General features: G+C 48.6%; 1 protein-coding gene across 1 annotated transcript in view; it reads right to left on the bottom strand.

Moving 5' to 3' along the window:
• The window catches only part of LOC115131984 (protein bassoon-like), a 236,843-nt gene that overhangs the window by 14,771 nt on the left and 200,671 nt on the right, over positions 1–21,401 (bottom strand). Inside the window, 4 exon segments of the mRNA XM_065020637.1 lie at positions 1–754; positions 4,078–4,250; positions 4,253–10,724; positions 11,359–11,805. Of these exon segments, the coding sequence (XP_064876709.1) occupies positions 1–754; positions 4,078–4,250; positions 4,253–10,724; positions 11,359–11,805 (7,846 nt within the window).

The raw sequence follows: 21,401 nt of genomic DNA, 5'->3' as shown, positions 1-21,401 counted from the left end.
GGCTCTGTGGGAATGTGTGGGAGGAGAAGGAATGGGTCTGGTAGGATGGGGGAGGATGTTGGGTCTGCAGGGGGGTGGGCTGGGGGAGAGCCGCTGCCTGGGACACTGAAGGGTAGGGGGGCTGGTTGAAGGCTGCAGTCTGGTAAGGGGTGCCGGGCTGGGGAGCTGGAGCTGGAGCTGGCTGGCTCAGGGTGTGGTAGGACTGGTAGGAGACGAAGGAGGAGGTGGGAGGAAACTGGGCGGCTGTGTTGAAGTCGCTGGTGAACTGGCTCATTGGTGCTGTGCTGGGTCTGGTCAGCACCCCGTTGCTCTCGTAGGAAGCTACAGCGGCCACCAGCCGCAGGTTATTCAGCTCGCTGTCTGACATGTAGTCTCGCGGGTCGCCCATGCAGCGCAGATAGGCCATATCCCTCCTCTCCCTCTCCTTCACCAGGGTCTCCTTGCGCTGATGGATGCCCAGCTCTAGGTATCGCAGCTTGGCATCAATCTCCTTCTCCTCCTCCTCCAGCTCCTGCTGCTGCTTGCGAAGCTTGGTGGACTCCTGCTCCACAGCCTTCAACTCGTGGGTGAGGTCCTTCAGCAGGCTGGCTTTGGCTGCCAGACCTGGCCTGGTTCCGGCCCTCAGGGAGGGCACGGACGGCATGTACATCTGGGGGAGCGCCGGTGTGATGATGGGGAGGTGGCTTTCCTCTGGAGGGGGGCTGGGCAGGGTCCTCTTCACCTTCCTCAGGGCACTCTGCTGCAGGGCGGCCAGCTGCAGGGAGACAGGGGGCAGGGCCATGAGAGCAGGGGTTTGGGAAAGTGCTTGCACAATAGAGCATCACACGTGACAGAGATATGTATTGTTCCTCAAGGACGATACGAAAAACAAGGTACATTCTTAAAGTGTGATTACACATTACATTACTTAATGTGCCTGTGCAAAAGAGAAAAGCAATAAACAAATTGCTGTAAACTGAAACTTGATAAATACTGTATCAATATTTTTGCTTTTTTGTGTGTTTTTTTTGCTTTAAATGGCATTGCTACAGTTACATAACAGTACAAATGTCTATAATTGAACATTTCCACGAACATTTCTCTATTATGTAACATCCTCAGCCATGCCACAACTGTGCATGCAGCACTAAGTGGGGAAAGAATCAAACGTAGTGGTAATTCAATTTAGATTCCATTGGGAGTCAAATGAATCACAGCAATAGTCTCAAGAAAGCTCTGGGAAGATAGCCCCAGTATCTGTCAGCAACATGAATGTTTAATGAACTAGGACCATTTCATAAAGATGCTCCCACAATAGCAGCTCTACATAAACCTCAGCAAATGTTTTACAATCATGCACTTCTCTTCAGCAATTCTAGCATAATCTATGAGTAGGGTATAAAATAAATTCCTCTCCGCTCTTAAATTGTCTTCAAATCCTCTATATTTATGAAATCAACCAACTTCAAGTCTGTTGTTTGTCATCCAATTCAAAATGAATCTACTCCCTGTTTATTATCAAATGCTATTCAAATTCAAAACACAGGTTTATCATTACTCTACAAGAACTGCCACAGATCTCCACACCCCTTTATTCCCATACAAGATTAGGTCAATTCTCCATCACCTACAGAGGTCAGTTTTTTTAACAGTCTCCTTGACCACCTCAAATACCATATCAGCTCCTTCAACAACTCCTTCAAATACAAAAATGAATAATTTCCTGCCTATCAGTCACTTATTTTGATTATGCGTTTTACTTGAATGTCTTTTTTCTCTCTCCCCCCCCCACCCCAAATCATGAAGTTTACCTTGTTCTTTGTGCAAATCTCCAATTATTTGTTTGTTAGTCTTAAATATCAGGATACTTTTTATTCTATAAATAGAGGGAGGTGCCTTAGCCTCTCTGGGTTTTTGATAAACTTCTCCTGCTCTTTCCAGTTGCCTTTTAAACTCATCATATTATTTAGTATTTTCTTGTGTGAAAAATAATTAACAAAGAAAGCATTGTTCCCAAATACGATAGACGGTCACTTAAATTTCGGAATTGTTTCAATCTGTATATAGGGGGGACAAACATCAATCCGAAATTTGCCACCTTAGCAAGTGTAACAAACAGCTGGAGTTCGTTTTAGATGAATGGAGATATTATTGACAGCATTTGCCTATGATGACGTTCACAGTGTAACTGTGTGTAAGTTGTGTTGTTTTATGTTGAGTATACACTCTTAGAAGTAAAGGAGCCTGGAAGAACCTTTCGGGGTTCTAGAAATTGCCTCTCCGCGAACCTTTCCAGTGGAAAAAGGTTCCTCGAGGAACCCCTATGTAAAGGATCAAACCGGAACCTTTTTGTGACGAGAGGGGTTCATTTTAGAGCCTTTTTAAATATATATTATAGAGGTGGCAGACTATCAGAAGATTGAAGGCGTGGCTTTCACATAGCTATTTTGGGCCACCCGTGTGAGTAAATGTAATTCCTGTTCATGAAGTTAAGTTTGTACACTGTAAATTAAAATGTTTCTTGAATATTTATGCATATTACATATTCTATTACAATATTAACATTACTGATTACATATAGTAATAAAATGGTAACTATTCCAGTTTTGGGATTTGCACACGCTCTTGAGGAACTTATACACCACTGTAAGCCTCGTTGAAGCTACAAAATTGTCAATGTTCAACCTTAACATGTGAGGACAATACAACAGAACAGATTAACAGGAATTACATTTACTTCCACGGGTGGCCTAAAAAAGATCTATCTGAAAGCCACGCCCTTACTAAGCCACTCCTCTAGTCCAGGGTTCCTCCAGTCCAGGGTTCCTCCAGGAACATTACATTGAAACATTAAAGCAGTGGTGTCAAACTCATTCCATGGAGAACCTAGTGGCTGCTGGGTTTTTGGGTTTTCCTTTTAATTAAGACCTAGACAACCAGGTGAGAGGAGTTCTTTACTAATGAGTGACCTTAATTCATCTATCAAGTACAAGAGAGGAGTTGACAACTCGGTTGACAACTCCACTGTGTCCTCCTCCCAGAGCGCTAAGAACCTTGGCGTGATCCTGGACAACACCCTGTCGTTCTCAACTAACATCAAGGTGGTGGCCCGTTCCTGTAGGTTCATGCTCTACAACATCCGCAGAGTACGACCCTGCCTCACACAGGAAGCGGCGCAGGTCCTAATCCAGGCACTTGTCATCTCCCGTCTGGATTACTGCAACTCGCTGTTGGCTGGGCTCCCTGCCTGTGCCATTAAACCCCTACAACTCATCCAGAACGCCGCAGCCCGTCTGGTGTTCAACCTTCCCAAGTTCTCTCACGTCACCCCGCTCCTCCGCTCTCTCCACTGGCTTCCAGTTGAAGCTCGCATCCGCTACAAGACCATGGTGCTTGCCTACAGAGCTGTGAGGGGAACGGCACCTCAGTACCTCCAGGCTCTGATCAGGCCCTACACCCAAACAAGGGCACTGCGTTCATCCACCTCTGGCCTGCTCGCCTCCCTACCACTGAGGAAGTACAGTTCCCGCTCAGCCCAGTCAAAACTGTTCGCTGCTCTGGCCCCCCAATGGTGGAACAAACTCCCTCACGACGCCAGGACAGCGGAGTCAATCACCACCTTCCAGAGACACCTGAAACCCCACCTCTTTAAGGAATACCTAGGATAGGATAAGGTAATCCTTCTCACCCCCTTAAAAGATTTAGATGCACTATTGTAAAGTGGCTGCTCCACTGGATGTCATAAGGTGAATGCACCAATTTGTAAGTCGCTCTGGATAAGAGCGTCTGCTAAATGACTTAAATGTAAATGTAAATGAAAACAGACATTCGGTCCTCTGTGGAATGATCTAGACACGTGAGAGTTCCTCGAGTCACCACTAATTCTAAGAGTGTAGCATCACATGGTACTGCACTGTATGTTTATGGGGCCATATTTTAATATTATGCTGCCAATTTGATACATAGTACAGTAGAATGCATACAGTACTTAACAGTAAAAAGACAACTGTCCATGTCATCTTGCGATTTGAGTCTTTCGGTCTCTGCATGTGTACAGAAATAGCTGTTGAGGATCAAAGGATTGACCTTATGACCTACCTGGCTCTGAAGAGCTTGCTGCTGGTACAGGTTTAGCCTGGCCTTGGTTGTCTCATCTGTAGTGGGGCTTAGGGGCTTGGGGTCCGACATGGACCTCTGTGTGCTCTTAATGGGCCGGGGCATGCTGGGGTGGCGCTGGGGTGACTCGACCGTGTAGGCTTTCTGCTGGGGGTGACGTGGGCCTTGTTCAGCCCGCTGCTGGAGAGGGACGTCTCCAAGAGGCGGTGGGGGGATACGGGGGAAACAGGGGAGTAGAGCACCTGGGGGGACTTGGGGGGCTGACGGATCAGGCTGGAGAGGGACTCATTGTGGAGGTGGTTCATTGGCTGGGTCTGGTAGCTGATCTCTAGGGGGTCTGGCCTCCTCCTGTTCTGCTGCTGGCGCGGGTCGGCGGACCCCACCAGCTGGATGCTTGTGGAGTAGGGGCTGACGGTGGTGGGCACGCTGAGCTGAGGCACCACCACGCCCTGAGACTGGGCCTCAACGTCTGTTTGGCAGGCTAGGCTTTGGCCCTTCTGGGTCCTCTCAGGGCCTGAGATGTAGTGGATAATCTCGACTTTGTTCGGGTCTGGCACGGTGACGTGGATAGCCGGGGACACCTTCCCCAGTTGGTTTGTTTCGGTCTGACAGGAGCTATCTCGAATGGTCTGGATGGCGATGCTGGATGAGGCGGCTGTCTTGGAGGCTGTGTCTGTCTTGTTTTCGGCCCCGGGATCCGAGTGCTTAGAGAAGCGAGAGCGCCTGCGCCTCACAGGCTGCTCCCACTCCACTTTCTCCTCATCATCATCGGTTTGGACACTGCAGTCTACACTGCGCCTGTTGCGTCTGCGCCGGGACATGATGTACCTCTCCTCGCCATCCTCTTCGTCTGTCTGGACACAGCTATCCACGATCCTCCGTGCTCCATAGAACTGGATGCTCTCGCCCTCCATTCCGTCCCTCAGCCGGGGCATGGAGGTGGAGTTCTGCCTCTTCATGTTGGTTCTGGTCTCTATATGCTCTTCATTGTTCCTTAGACACATGTCCGAGGAGGAGTTGGGCAAGGAAATGAAGCCCACTTGATCTCCATAGGGCAGCAGGGTCTGGCCGTTCTGGTCCACCTGAGCGGCTGCGGCGGCTGCAGCAGCAGCAGCTGCAGCAGTCTTCTGCCTCCTCTGCTCCTCGAGCTGCTGCTGAAGCTGCTGCTGCAGCGACTGTATCTGGTCGAGCTGGGCTTTCTGCTGGGCCAACTGCTCCTTCTGCATCACCAGCTGGCTCTCCCTCTCAGCCTGCTGCTGCTGCAGGACCTGCTCCTTGATGGTCTGAAGCTCCTGAATCTCCCTGTGCACTAGCATCTGCTCCTTCTCGCGGTGCCGCTGCAGCTCCATGCGCTCCCTCTCCAGCTCCTCCTGCAGACGTAGCTGACGCAGCTTCTCCAGCTCCACACGCTCCCGCTCCATTTGCAACAGCTGCTCATGCTGGCGCTGCATCCTTTCCTCCGTCTCCGTCGCAGTGTTGACTGGGCTGCTGGAGGGTGGGCCAGACGGAGGGGGCTGGGTGTTGCTCTGGGGCCCAGTGTAGCTTTGTGTTGGAGGGTAAATGTGGGCTGGAGGGGGCTGGCTCTGGGGTGGAGGCTGGCTCTGAGGATGGGATTGAGGTTGCATGTGGTGGGGCTGGGCTGGAGGTTGGTTCTGAGGCTGGACCCGGGGCTGCCCTGTGGCCTGAGTGTGGAGGTGAGCCTGGGTCAGGTTCATGGGTTGCTGCTGGGGCTCTGTTGGCAAGTTGACCGGGGCTGATGTATGGGCAAAGAGAGGTTGAGATGATGGATCAGATGCACCTGATTTCACAGAGGGCTTCCCTAGGTAGACTGGGGCATCCTGGGTGGTGGTGATAGCAGCAGGCATGCTCACAGAGGCCGACGTGGTGAATGGGAAGATGTTGGGAGCCGGATAACGGTATGGAGCCTGCCCAGACAAAGGCATCCTTGGGTTCACAGGCATCCTGGTGAGGCTGGCCAGAGGCACGGGTGTCATGTTGGCAGTGGGTAAAGGCCTGTACACTCCCCTCAGTAGTGGGCACAGCACTGAGGCAGGCTGGGTAGTGATTGGCAAGGTGGATGCGATGGGCGTGTTGATGGTGGAGTAGGTCATTCCATCAGCAGACCTCATGGCAGACGGGTACATGGCTCGGAGGCTGGCTTGCCTGGCATTGATCATGTTGGTGAGCGCTTGGGTTTGAGAGATTGGCTTCCCATCAGGTCCGTAGAGCATATTTTGTCTCATAGAGTTAAGTCTGCCACCTGGACCTGTTCCCCTTCCTACACCGTACTGCACAAGCTCCGGATTGCTCCCATAGCGGTCCATTAAGTTGAGGGCAGCGCACATTCGGCTGATCTCTCTGGCAGTGGTGGCACTGTACTGGGCCAGGTTGGACTCCTGGAAGTTAGCGAGGTCTCGGGGCGAGTAGCCGTAGTCTGAGCTAATGTTTGACAGGGAGTTGAATCTGCGTATGGGCAGGGCAGTAGCAGTGAGGTCACCCCCATGGCGTAGGTCAGTGTAGGAGCCGTACTGCATGCCCAGTCCCAGGAAGCCTCCCTCATAGGCATGCTTCATGGTGCTGAGGTCCACGGCCAGCTCTCCAGAGGCCGTGATGTGTGGGTCCATCTTGGAGTGGTAGGACTGGAGTCCGACCTCTGCTAGGTTGGTGTCAGACATCGAGGGCTGTAGCCGCCCAGGGTACGGTAGTGTGTAGGCTTTACGCCCGTCCATAGAAATATCCTGATACTGGCCCTCCTGGTCCGACTCGTAGGAGAGTGGTGGCGCAGAGGGTGGTCTTGGCTCTTGAGTGGCCACTGTCTCATCAACATTTTGCTTCTGGGAGAACGGACCACCAACACAGCTACCTCCGAATGGGAGGCGGTACACTACATCACAGCAGGCCGGTTGGTTCTCAGCTTTGATCTGCCCCCCTGTGAGGTCCATGGCATCCTGGCTCATTTCTGTCTTCACCAGCTGGGTCACTGGTCCTCCCTGTGGGGCTCCATTCATCTGGACCATCATACCATGAGGCCCACCGCCTGCCAGGTTCATCACACCTGCCGGGATTGGCTTGCTCTTCAGCTCCAGGGGACCTCCAGTGCTGTAGATGTCAGGGGCGACGGCGGAGGATATAGCACTGACCACGGCTGGGGAGTTGCTGGTTTGGCTGACCAGAAGGTCCTTTTTGAGCAGAGTCATCTGGCCTGGTAGGTTGTACCGACCTAAGGAGGACTGCTGCTGCATCTGATGGTGTTGCTGGAGCTGCTGCTCCAAGAGCTGCTGCTGCTGTTGAAGCTTCTGCTGCTGCTCCATTAGCTGCTGCTGCTGGATGCTCAGGTCCTCCAGCTTGGCGTCAATCTTGGGGATGGATGGGTCAGTGGGTGGTGGTTTGTTCTGTGACAGGCACATGGCTGAGCCCAAACCCTGGCCCAGGTCCACTCTGTTTTGTAAAGGGTCCCCGTAGACCATGGGCTGTTGGGGCTGTGATATGAACATGGAGGCGGCCACCGTGATGCTCACCGTGGTTGCGGTTGATACCATCACATGGGGGTGCTGCTGGGTGTTCAGGTTCATTATGAGAGGCTGAATGATGGTGGAAGGGTGGCTCCCCTCGTGCCCACTGGTGTATTTGCGTGTTTCTGTGGCCAGAGACGTAAGATCCATGCCGTGGTCAGTCATGATGATGGGAGCTGGTATAGTGGCTGTTCTCTGATCCACTGTTCTCAGATCCACCACGCTCCCACCATAGATCATCTGGCCCTGCTCCACTCTCGAGGTCCCTGGGACAGTGGAGATCCTGCAGAGAGAGATGTTGTCCATAGACATCGAACCACGGCTGTAGGTGCTAGCTGTGGTGACCATGCTGGTGCCAACATTGACCTTGTCCACCTTCTGCATCCTATAGAAGCTGCGGTGAGGAGACTGGTTGTATGGAGGGCTGTCTGGCGGACTGGCCTGTGGAGAGTAGCCATCTAATGTCAACTGTCGGCAGAATCTGGTGGGCGAGGATAAAGGTGAGGTGGCCGTGTTGACCGTCACTGGTTTGGCAGGGCTTGTGTGCTCGGTGTCCATGTAGTGGGAGTCCTGGGAGGATTGCTGTCTGAAAAGACGTGGGGATACGACTCTGTGAGATGTCTGGGTCCCCTGGACCATCACTGGGGAGGTGGGCCCTGAGCCAGCCGACGGAGCCACTATGCCTGGGCTGAACGTCTGGGTGGAGATCTCGACCCTCCTGGAGGGGGAGCGACTTAGGCTCTCAGTGGGCGATGCGGAGGGAGACAGAGGGGGGCTGGAGCTCTTGTAGTATGAAGACATCTTTGGCGAGCGGGTCTCTATGACGTGCTCTGAAGATGTTGCACTGTCTCTGACTTGGACCCCTCGGTTCTCCCCCACGCTCCTCGCAACCACTTCTCTCTGGCTGTATGCCTGTGTTATCTCCGCTATCTTGCTGCACACATTTGAGACGGTTGTGGTTGAAGTGGTGGGACCTCCAGTTTGCCGACCATACATGGTGGATTGGGTGGTAGTCATCGTTTGACTAACGCTGGTCTGGGAGATGGTCACTGCATCCCGGGAATAAACCCCGTAGGCGGCTATTGTGGTGACGACCGCCACTGGAGTGATGCCATTTTTACCCGTCTGGCTCTTCATCCCTTTTGAGTAGTGTTGTGTCACCCGTACATCAGGGATCCTTCCTCCGGTCTCAGAGAAGGACACAGGTGCAGAGAGCTGAGTGGGGCTGGTGCCAGGAGTCAATAGGTCATTGGTCTGCTCAAGCAGCTTAGTGAAGGCTGACCCAGTATCTAAAAGCTGCTTATCTGGATAGGTACTGTTGTCTACTTCCACCTGGTCGTCTGCCTGCTGCTGTAACTCCAGGGCGGAGGACTGGTGCATCTTAGTGATGTTCTGGGAGGTCTGGCGGATCTCTTCGTAGATGTCTCCTGTCTCTGCTGCTTCGTTTTCATAGCCAGTCTCTGCCTGCTTATACTCATACTCATCTTCATACTGTTGGCCGTTTTTGTCATCCTTGTATGTACTGTTGTGTCTCCCTTGTTGCTGCTGCAGTTTCTGTTGTTTCTGATGCTGCTGCGGTTTCTGTTGTTTCTGCAGCAACTCAGCTTTCCTCATCATTTCCTCATACACCTCCTCAGCACTCTTCAGGGGCTTGCTGCTGGAGGGAGCAGTGATCGTCGTGGTCGTCAATGACTTCTCGGTCGGAGAGTACAGAGACATGAACGTGGGCAGGTTATATTCACTTCCAGACTTGTAGAGTTTAGACTCGTATCCCTCAGCCTCTGAGTCCAGGCTCTGGGGGGAGTATTCTGAGGCAGAGGATCGGTGGAGCTCCTCCATCTCTGCAGCCTGTCGCAGCTCCTCAGTAGGGGAGGCATCCTCGATGGGGGAGAGGTTGCTGGGGGGCGTCTTGGATCTCTCCCTGCGTCTCTGGGCCCTCAGCTCCTCTTTGTCTCTTTTGGTCTTCCTGGCCGTGCTGCGGATCCTCTGTTGCTCCAGGTCCCTCATCTTCTCCTGCTCCCGCAGCAGCTCCTCCTCCTCCCTCAGCTCATCCTCCTCAGAGGAGTCCTCGATGGTGGGCAGCAGGGAGCCATGGGAGCGGTGCCGGGCTTTCCTCTGCTGCTTGGCGTCCTCCAGTCTCTGTCTGCGGCTGGGACTGCTGTCACTGTCGTCCTCCATGGAGGAGATGGAGGTGGGTGAGGTGCCAGAGTTATAGCTGGAGGTGGTGGGTGGCAGGGTGGAGGAGTACTCTCCCCTGGAGCGCTCCTCAGGAGATCCCGTCAGGCTCTCCATCTCTAGCTCGGGCTCTCGGTCCAGACTGAGGTCATTTTCATTGTTGAGCTCCATGTCATGGCTGTAGCTGTTGGTGTTGTTGAGCTCAATGGTCTTGAAGCGGCGCAGGCCCCCCAGGCCCCCCTCCTCTCCTTCCTCCGCAGAACCTTTGTAGATGTCACTGGAGCTTTTGGTCTCCTCCTCGAAGCTGCTGGAGTGGTGAGATAGGCGGCGTTTCTCTTTCATTGACTCCGAGATGTGCTTGTGTGTCTTTTTCGGTTTTTGGTAGCCGTAGCCTTCGTCCTCCTCGTCCTCCTCCTCCATGTCCTCCTCTTCTTCGTTGTCCTCGTCTGCGCTCATCTCCATGATCTGCCTCCTCATGAACTCCTCATCTGTCATTGGCACCGGCTCGGCCACTTTCTTCTCGTCCTTGGGAGCGGCACTGCTCTTGTGCTCCCGTTTGGACTCCCAGTCCCCTCCGTCCTCCTCCTCCTCCACTATGTCCTCCAGCTCCTCATCAGAGTCGTAGGCCTCTGGGGTGATGGAGAGCGACCGGGGCCTCTGCTCTCGGTGGTGCCTGCCCCGGCCCCGTTCGCGCTCCCTCTCCTCGGCCGGCAGGGTCTTGGACTCCAACAGGGGCCTCATGGAACTCTCTAGCTTGGTGATCTCGGAAGGGCTGGGGGGGCTGCCACGTCCGCTGATGCCCCTCTCGCTCAGCTTCATCTCCTCCTCCTGGATGAGGCCGGTGATCTCACTGTGTGAGCTGGAGATGCCATCCGAGGAGTAGCCGGTGTCGCTCAGGCTCTGGGGACTTCGTGACAGGTCTTGAGTGCTGTTCTTGGTCTCCTAAGGAGGGACATAAGAAATCAGCCAAAAACAAAACAGCAGACTGGGAAAAAGACCTGAAAAAAAGACCTGAAAAACCCTGAGATGATCTTATGCAATGATTATTCTAAAATACTTATTTGTAATGTTCTACTCCTCATATTATTCCACCCATGCTCACATTGAACATTGGAGAACAGTGGGCATTAGAGTGGATCACTTTCATTTTGTATTCACACCAGCACTAATTCAGTACCACTAAGGCCTTGATGGCTATGCATATTCATGGTTGTACCAATCGTAGCATATTATGTTTCAAGAGGGGCGACGGCTAAAATGGAGTGAGAGAAAAAACACATTCCTTTTCTCTGAGTGGAGTAAATCCATCAGTGCTGTGGCTGGCGCCTGCTTCGTCAGCACTGCTTTTTTCTAGACGTCAATAACAAGGTGCAGGAGAAGAGGGAAGGCACAGAAAAGATTGGATGCCATTTTCAAATCATTTGAGGTACTGTGGCAATAAACTATCAATACCTTATTCCATTTCAACTCCACTAAATGTCCCTCGATAAACATCTTGCTTTACTACATAACAATAACTAAGCTTTATCAGCTGTATATCAACATGAATTTCTAGGAGACCTAAAAGGTGACTTACGTCATAATGTCTTGACTTCTTTAGGTCTTTTGTGATTGGCTCTCCCTTCTTCTGAGTTAGTTTGGTGTCTATAGCAGGTTCCACCAGCTCCTCTGACTTTGGCATAGTCTCTTCCGTGGCCTTCGGTTGTTTTGGGGGCTCATTGGAAGGTGTGGGCTGGACAGGAGCCTTTGTGTCCCCGGATTGCTTCACTGCGAAAGGTCCGCTCCCCAGGCCTGTCTGTGGCTTCTGCGGCTGCGGCTGCATCGTTCTTGGCCCTTGCTGCTGCTGATTGGTCGATTTCAGGAAGGGCGGCTTCTGAGCTGGCTGCTGAATGGCTGGTGCCAGGTGGCGTGGAGATCCCATTGGTTGGTGCTTTGGAGAAGGATGAGGAACAGGAGAGGGGTCTCCGAGTCCTCCGGACATCAGCCGCTGGGTCTGACAGTTCAGACAGAGCCACTCCCTCTTCTGAAAAACAAATCAGAAAAACAAAACTATTATATGAATCTTTTGATTAAAAAATTAAAAGGAAAAAAAAGAGAGAGAAAGTTAGGAAGTCAAGTAGGGCATGGAAGAATCTGACAAGAGTAGAACATCCCTCCCACATTCCATGTACATCTCCACTGTGTTTCTGTGGATAAAGAAAAGAGTGACAGCGCGACTTCCCTGGGATTAAGTCTGCGGTTCTCTGAGTAGAAAGTCATACTGTTTATTGGCAGGCAGCCACCCGATCGAGAGACATCGCCCTTCTACGACACATTTTGGGGGGCCGGCATACATAGACATGATGTTCCCATAACAATGGGACTGAGTGGAGGCCCAGTCCCAACACCTACAATAGTACTACTCTAAGAAGTAAACCTCTTAAAACTATGAGACATCATTCCATCTATCTTTACTGGTGTTGTGTTTGATCCTCAAATAGATGGTTTCTTATTGCTCGCGTAGGCTCTATGTCTTTGAGGTTGAGGCTGAGTGGAGGCCCAGTCCCAACACCTACAATAGTACTACTCTAAGAAGTAAACCTCTTAAAACTATGAGACATCATTCCATCTATCTTTACTGGTGTTGTGTTTGATCCTCAAATAGATGGTTTCTTATTGCTCGCGTAGGCTCTATGTCTTTGAGGTTGAGGCTACAGTACAGAGTTTTTACCCCTGTCCCGCCCCTCTGAATTTTTTTTTCTCAAAACTAAAGATCTGAATCACGTTCTGCACGTGTTATTTTTACACACACATTCCCGTTTCTCTCTTTTACTCACCCTCTTCTGAAGCCCCGACCAATTTGATCGATATCATGATGTGGCCTATCTCTCAGACGAATATTTCTGAACAGCTGCGATTTGAGCAAACGTTCAAAAAATATATATGAAGGCTACAACCTCCTCTGTCTTTTGTAACGGATATTGCCGTTGGACAAGCAAGACGCATTGCATTGGGGCAAAACTATTTGTGTTTTGATGATGTCATCTTCATACTTATGCTGCAATATATCGCCAGGAGTCTGCCTCCTCTTAAGCCAATGTTTGCAATGATGATGAAAAATAACATTAAATCGCTATTGACTGCCTGTTTGTTTCTTGCTTGTTTGATATTCTGTGTGGGCTACATATAACTTGTTGTGGCATCTAACTCCCCTCCTAAAAAAATAACATGAAATTGCTAGACAACCTGTTTGTGTCATGCAACCTTACTTTGCTACCTGACTACCTGACAACTTAATTTTTAAAACTTTTTAACTACAGTTTATATTTTTAGTTTTTCCCTCACTCAACGTTTTTGTTCATTCAACTTTTTCACTCCGGACGCTTTATCTGGACGTGGTTCGTCAGGACCTCCAACACCCGAAGCTAAGTAGTAACATTAACATGATGCCTTCTAATTGCAGACGCTGCTGAATATACAGGAGAACGATCGTCTTACGGCGAGGATAGTGCCCACCACGCAATCGTTAGGCAAGAGTACTTTCAGTGTAGGAAAGGATGAAACAGCGTCTGTGCCACCAGTAAGTATAGATAGTAGTATAAATCCCCTCGCACGGTCCCCGCAGCTGGACGACTTTCTCAAGGCTTCTGGAGGGAAATGCTGTAGGAATGCTCAACCGGTGTCGCTCATCAGCCGACAGAAACTTTCAACCGGTTTTCCCCATTAAGCAACAAGTCGGAGTCAGAGGCCGAGACTTCTCTGGTCTCTACTCCTCCCGATACGGGGTCTGAGACGCCGAAGCTTCCCACCATTAGCTCTGACAAATTGAAAACCTGAGTCATTGGCGACTCCATTACCTGCAGTATTAGACTTAAAACGAATCATCCAGTGATCATACACTGTTTACCAGGGGGCAGGGCTACCGATGTTAAGGCTAATCTGAAGATGGTGCTGGCTAAAGCTAAAACTGGTGAGTGTAGAGAGTATAGAGATATTGTTATCCACGTCGGCACCAACGATGTTAGGATGAAACAGTCAGAGATCACCAAGCGCAATATAGCTTCAGCGTGTAAATCAGCTAGAAATATGTCGGCATCGAGTAATTGTCTCTGGCCCCCTCCCAGTTAGGGGGAGTGATGAGCTCTACAGCAGTCTCACAACTCAATTGCTGGTTGAAAACTGTTTTCTGCCCCTCCCAAAAGATAGAATTTGTAGATAATTGGCCCTCTTTCTGGGACTCACCCACAAACAGGACCAAGCCTGGCCTGTTGAGGAGTGATGGACTCCATCCTAGCTGGAGGGGTGCTCTCATCCTATCTACGAACATAGACAGGGCTCTAACTCCCCTAGCTCCACAATGAAATAGGGTGCAGGCCAGGCAGCAGGCTGTTAGCCAGCCTGCCAGCTTAGTGGAGTCTGCCACTAGCACAGTCAGTGTAGTCAGCTCAGCTATTCCCATTGAGACCGTGTCTGTGCCTCAACCTAGGTTGGGCAAAACTAAACATGGCGGTGTTCGCCTTAGCAATCTCACTAGGATAAAGACCTCCTCCATTCCTGCCATTATTGAAAGAGATAGTGATACCTCACATCTTAAAATAGGGCTACTTAATGTTAGATCCCTCACTTCAAAGGCAGTTATAGTCACTGATCATAATCTTTACGTGATTGGCCTGACTGAAACATGGCTTAAGCCTGATGAATTTACTGTGTTAAATGAGGCCTCACCTCCTGGTTACACTAGTGACCATATCCCCCGTGCATCCCGCAAAGGCGGAGGTGTTGCTAACATTTACAATAGCAAATTTCAATTTACAAACCCCCCGACGTTTTTGTCTTTTGAGCTTCTAGTCATGAAATCTATGCAGCCTACTCTAGTCACTTTTTATAGCTACTGTTTACAGGCCTCCTGGGCCATGTACAGTGTTCCTCACTGAGTTCCCTAAATTCCTATCGGACCTTGTAGTCATAGCAGATAATATTCAATATTGGTGACTTTAATATTCACATGGAAAAGTCCTCAGACCCATTCAAAAAGGCTTTCGAAGCCATCATCAACTCAGTGGGTTTTGTCCAACATGTCTCCGGACCTATTCACTGCCACAGTCTGGACCTAATTTTGTCCCATGGAATAGATGTTGTGGATCTTAATGTTTTTCCTCATAATCCTGGACTATCGGACCACCATTTTATTACGTTTGCAATCGCAACAAATAATCTGCTCAGACTCCAACCAAGGGGTCAAAAGTCGTGCTATAAATTCTCAGACAACCCAAAGATATCTTGATGCCCTTTCAGACTCCCTCTGCCAACCCAAGGACGTCAGAGGACAAAAATCATTTAACCACTTTAACCTTGCGCAATACCCTAGATGCAGTTGCCACCCTAAAAACTAAAAATATTTGTCATAAGAAACTAGCTCCCTGGTATACAGAAAATAGCCGAGCTCTGAAGCAAGCTTCCAGAAAATTGGAACGGAAATGGCGCCACACCAAACTGGAAGTCTTCCGACTAGCTTGGAAAGACAGTACCGTGCAGTATTGAAGAGCCCTCACTGCTGCTCAATCATCCTATTTTTCCAACTTAATTGAGGAAAATAAGAACAATCCGAAATTTATTTTTGATACTGTCGTAAAGCTAACTAAAAAACAGCATTCCCCAAGAGAGGATGGCTTTCACTTTAGCAGTAATAAATTCATGAACTTCTTTGAGGAAAAGATCATGACCATTAGAAAGCAAATTACGGACTCCTCTTTAAATTTGCATATTCCTCCAAAGCTCAGTTGTCCTGAGTCTGCACAACTCTGCCAGGACATAGGATCAGGGGAGACACTCAAGTGTTTTAGTACTATATATCTTGACACAATGATGAAAATAATCATGGCCTCTAAACCTTCAAGCTGCATACTGGACCCTATTCCAACTAAACTACTTAAAGAGCTGCTTCCTGTGCTTGGCCCTCCTGTGTTGAACATAATAAACGGCTCTCCATGCACCTGATGTGTAACCAAACTCACTAAAAGTAGTAGTAATAAAGCCTCTCTTGAAAAAGCCAAACCTTGACCCGGAAAATATTTTAAAACTACCGGCCGATATCGAATCTTCCGTTCCTCTCAATTTTTTGGTTGAAAAACTGTTGCGCAGCAACTCACTGCCTTCCTGAAGACAAACAATGTATACGAAATGCTTCAGTCTGGTTTTAGACCCCATCATAGCACTGAGACTGCACTTGTGAAGGTGGTAAATTACCTTTTAATGGCGTCAGACCGAGGCTCTGCATCTGTCTTCATGCTCCTAGACCTTAGTGCTGCTTTTGATACCATCGATCACCACATTCTTTTGGAGAGATTGGAAACCCAAATTGGTCTACATGGACAAGTTCTGGCCTGGTTTAGATCTTATCTGTCAGAAAGATATCAGTTTGTCTCTGTGAATGGTTTGTCCTCTGACAAAACAACTGTAAATGTTGGTGTTCCTCAAGGTTCCGTTTTAGGACCACTATTGCTTTCACTATATATTTTACCTCTTGGATGTCAATCGAAAACATAATGTTAACTTTCACTGCTATGTGGATGACACACAGTTGTACATTTCAATGAAACATGGTGAAGCCCCAAAATGCCCTCGCTCGAAGCCTGTGTTTCAGACATAAGGAAGTGGATGGCTGAAAACTTTCTACTTTTAAACTCGGACAAAACAGAGATGCTTGTTCTAGGTCCCAAGAAACAAAGAGATCTTCTGTTGAATCTGACAATTAATCTTGATGGTTGTACAGTTGTCTCAAATAAAACTGTGAAGGACCTCGGCGTTACTCTGGACCCTGATCTCTCTTTTGACGAACATATCAAGACTGTTTCAAGGACAGCTTTTTTCCATCTACGTAACATTGCAAAAATCAGAAACTTTCTGTCCAAAAATGATGCAGAAAAATGAATCCATGCTTTTGTTACTTCTTGGTTAGACTACTGCTATGCTCTACCTTCCGGCTACCCGGATAAAGCACTAAATAAACTTCAGTTACTGATAAATACGACTGCTAGAATCCTGACTAGAACCCAAAAAATTGATCATATTACTCCAGTGCTAGTCTCCCTACACTGGCTTCCTGTTAAGGCAAGGGCTTAAGGTTTTACTGCTAACCTACAAAGCATTACATGGGCTTGCTCCTACCTATCTTTCCGATTTGGTCCTGCCGTACATACCTACACGTACACTACGGTCACAAGACGCAGGCCTCCTAATTGTCCCTACAATTTCTAAGCAAACAGCTGGAGGCAGGGCTTTCTCCTATAGAGCTCAATTTTATGGAATGGTCAGGCTACCCATGTGAGAGATGCAGACTCAGTCTCAACCTTTAAGTCTTTACTGAAGAATCATCTCTTCAGTAGGTCATATGATTGAGTGTAGTCTGGCCCAGGAGTGTGAAGGTGAATGGAAAGGCACTGGAGCAACGAACCGCCCTTGCTGTCTCTGTCTGGCCGGTTCCCCTCTCTGCACTGGGATTCACTGCCTCTAACCCTATTACAGGGCTGAGTCACTGGCTTACTAGTGCTCTTTCATGCCGTCCCTAGGAGGGGTGCGTCACTTGAGTGGGTTGAGTCACTGACGTGGTCTTCCTGTCAGAGTTGGCGCCCCCCCTTGGGTTGTGCCATGGCGGAGATCTTTGTGGGCTATACTCGGCCTTGTCTCAGGATGGTAAGTTGGTGGTTGAAGATATCCCTCTAGTGGTGTGGGGGCTGTACTTTGGCAAAGTGGGTGGGGTTATATCCTGCCTGTTTGGCCCTGTCTGGGGGTGACATCGGATGGGGCCACAGTGTCTCCTGATCCCTCCTGTCTCAGCCTCCAGTATTTATGCTGCAGTAGTTTATGTCTCGGGGGGCTTGGGATAGTCTGTTATATCTGGGGTATTTCTCCTGTCTTATCCGGTGTCCTATGTGAATTTAAGTATGCTCTCTCTAATTCTCTCTTTCTTTCTTTCTCTCTCTCTGAGGACCTGAGCCCTAGGACCATGCCTCAGGACTACCTGCCATGATGACTCCTTGCTGTCCCCAGTCCACCTGGCCGTGCTGCTGCTCCAGTTTCAACTGTTCTGCCTGTGGCTATGGAACCCTGACCTGTTCACCGGATGTGCTACCTGTCCCAGACCTGCTGTTTCCAACTCTCTAGAGACAGCAGGAGTGGTAGCGATACTCTCAATGATCGGCTACGAAAAGCCAACTGACATTTACTCCTGAGGTGCTGATCTGTTGCACCCTCGACAACTACTGTGATTATTATTATTTAACCATGCTGATCATTTATGAACATTTGAACATCTTGGCCATGTTCTGTTCTTATCTCCACCCGGCACAGCCAGAAGAGGACTGGCCACCCCTCATAGCCTGGTTCCTCTTCAGGTTTCTTCCTAGGTTTTGGCCTTCTACACCTGCATTGCTTGCTGTTTGGGGGTTTTAGGCTGGGTTTCTGTACAGCACTTTGATATATCAGCTGATGTAAGAAGGGCTATATAAATACCTTTGATTTGATTTGATGTTTGCAATAGCCAACTTTTACAACAGACGAAGAACTAAGTAGTAAATCGAATGGTTTTGTGTAAAAGAGTGACGGAGCAGCAGCTGAAAGGAGGTAGGCTGGTGGATCCTGCATGCGCAGATATCTCTAAACCCAGCTAGTTGAGTTCCAGAAATTCCAGAATCACAGCCATTCTGTTTTTTCTTTTTTAAATCAGGAAGCTATTAACATTGTTCAGAGAATCTCTATTGAATTTAGAGGGGGGGTTGAGGCAACAGCAAGTCAGCATCTAAAACCAGCATGTCAACAATAAACCGTCTGCGTGTTGTGCTGTCAAACACATTGAGTCCTTTCTCACTGAAGGGCAGATGTATGGTGTACAGAGTAGTGGAGGAAAAAGTACCCAATTGGCAAACTGATTGGAACATGACTTAAGTAAAAGTGAGTCACCCAGTAAAATACTACTTGAGTAAAAGTCTAAAAATATTTGGTTTTAAATATACTTCAGCATTAAAAGTACATGTAATTGCTAAAATATACTTAAGTATCAAACGTAAAAGTATAAATCATTGCAAATTCCTTATATTAAGCAAACCAAACGGTACCATTTTATTATAATTGATTTTTTTAACGAATAGCAAACTCCAACACTCAGACATAATTTACAAACAAAGCATGTGTGTTTAGCCAGTCCGCCAGATCAGATGCGTTACTGATGACCAGAAGTGTGTGAATTGGACCATTTTCCCATCTTGCTAAGCATTCAAAATGTAGCGAGTACTTTTGGGTGTCAGGGAAAATGCATGTCGTAAAACATGTATTATTTTCTTTAGGAACGTAGCGAAGTAAAAGTTAAAGTTTAGTAGTACTTTAGTATTTTTGCTGAAGTACTTTACACCACTGGTACAGAGACACCGAGAGAGAACAAGGAAGACAGGAGAGAATAGGTCAGAGAGGACTAACTGAACGGAACAGTATTGACCATTAACACCAGGCACAATTTTGAGGCTAATGTTTCATTTTCTCTCTATTCTCTCCTTTCATGCAGGTTTTCAAAAGTCAGGGAATGGTATGAACTGTACAAACCTGTCATAGGCACGCAGCCCACAGATACATAAATATTGTATCGCTCTCTGAAAAGCAGACCGTAAAAGAGAGGTAAAAGCCTTCACTAATAATACACCATCTCTTTATCATCCATTTCACATACCGAAGACTGAAATGCACCCAGTCCCCTTTTCCCCCCACATTGAGGGGGGAAAATCAAATAAAAACATTTCAGAAAGATTTACAAAAGAAATGTGATTATGGTTTCAATGAATGGAGTTTTTTTCTCTCCTCCTGCAGAGCAGAAGAGTATGAGAATATACAAAGGTTTGTGTGTCTTTATTCAGATTATCATCAGCGCTCACGCCATCTTGGAATTAGATTTTGAAACTTAACTGTCACAGTCATCGCTGGACTGGCGCACATTGAGAAAAGGAAAGTCTTGATAAAAAAAGATACTCTTCTTTGCATTCATTCCTCTTCATAGCTGATCATTTATTCACTGTTGTTGTTAACAAATAGTTCCATTTTTTTACAACTAAATCAAAATATTTTATGTTAATTGATTATTATAATTGATTGAAAAAGGTCCAGACATCTTTTTTTGTGATTTCACTTGTATTTTGAGAAACTTACCCCGAACAGCTAATCACTTGCTCATTCTCGTTGTGCAGTTTGGGGACCCTGCAAAAACATGAACAAAGGCTCCAAAGACACCCAAATATGTATTTTTAGAAAATACAAAAGCACGTATAGTGATGCAGGTCTTTAGATGTTGTACACGCCACATTAAAATGGTGTTATTCCAAACTTTACCCTCAACGTTGTTGTCATGGTTCCACCTGTCACCAGAGGGCGGCAGAGACCGTCCTAGAGACATTAACGACACCGGATGTGTCCAATTTACTCATTGTGATTTCCCTGTTAAAAGAGGTGTGTTTTCTGTTGTCCTTTGCAGAAGCTTCAATTGTTTACCGTGTGCGTTTGTTTCCTGAGTGAGTTTTTGAGACTTAGTGTTTGTTGTTTTTTCAAGTGCACTGTGATCCTGCGGCTACCGTTTCTCAGTAAAGTATCATGTTTATCCTTAACCACTGATTCCTTGTCTGGTCTCTTATCTGCACCTGGGTCCAACCTTACATCCTGATCTTCTCCAAAACCCTTCTGGAACACATACTGCACATCCGCCAAGTCCTGAGACGCCTCCTGCAGAGCCAACTATATGTCAAGATAGAGAAGTGTCCCAGGTTTCCTTCCTGGGTCACATTATCTCTACCACAGGCATCCGAATGGAACCCATAGAGGTTGAGGCGGTCACTGACTGGCCCCATCCCACCTCACTCAAGCAGGTCCAGCTGTTCCTCAAGTCCCAGACCTGTTTTTGCTCGACTCCCAAGGCTGACAGAGCATTCATGAAGCTCAAGGGACATTTCACTTCTGGACCCATCCTCGTTCATCCTGATCCTACTCGTCCCTTTGTGGTAGAGGTGGATGCCTCGGACACCAGAGCAGGGGTGGTCCTTTCACAGTGGAACGAGGAGGACAATAAACTGCACCCATGCACTTTTCTCTCGAAGTGGTTCTTGCCAGCGGAATGCAACTGGGAGCTCTTGGCAGTTAAATGGGCCCTAGAGGGGTGGAGACACTGGTTGGAGGGGGAACCTCATCCGTCGTAATCTGGACGGACCATAAGAACTTGGTATTCATTCAAGAAGCCAAGAGCTTGAATGCTCGCCAGGCTAGGTGGGCTCTGTTTTTTAACAGGTTCGATTTCACACTAGCCTATCGCCCGGTATCCAAGAATCAGTACTACAATGGCGACACTCATCTAAATGAACTGGGCATCCAGGGGTTAATCGGACACGGGAGTTCCTGAGGCGGAAATTCTGGTAGCCCAACATGATTTAGGATGTGAGATCCTTGGTTGAGGTTTGTTCCACCTGTGCCCAAAGCAAGTCCTCACGACAGCAACGTGGACCAGGGCCGACTGGGGATGGGCAGAGGTTGGAGCAACCTAGCCGGCCCTGGTCCCACCTGTCTGTAGACTTTATTACAGGGTTACCTCCATCCCAAGGGCTTGCCACTATC

The sequence above is a fragment of the Oncorhynchus nerka genome, linkage group LG7 (assembly GCF_034236695.1).
Source record: "Oncorhynchus nerka isolate Pitt River linkage group LG7, Oner_Uvic_2.0, whole genome shotgun sequence".
In the NCBI taxonomy this organism is placed as follows: Eukaryota; Metazoa; Chordata; class Actinopteri; order Salmoniformes; family Salmonidae; genus Oncorhynchus; species Oncorhynchus nerka.
The sequence above is the reverse complement of the archived record's forward strand: the minus strand, read 5'-3'. Positions and strand labels throughout refer to the sequence as shown.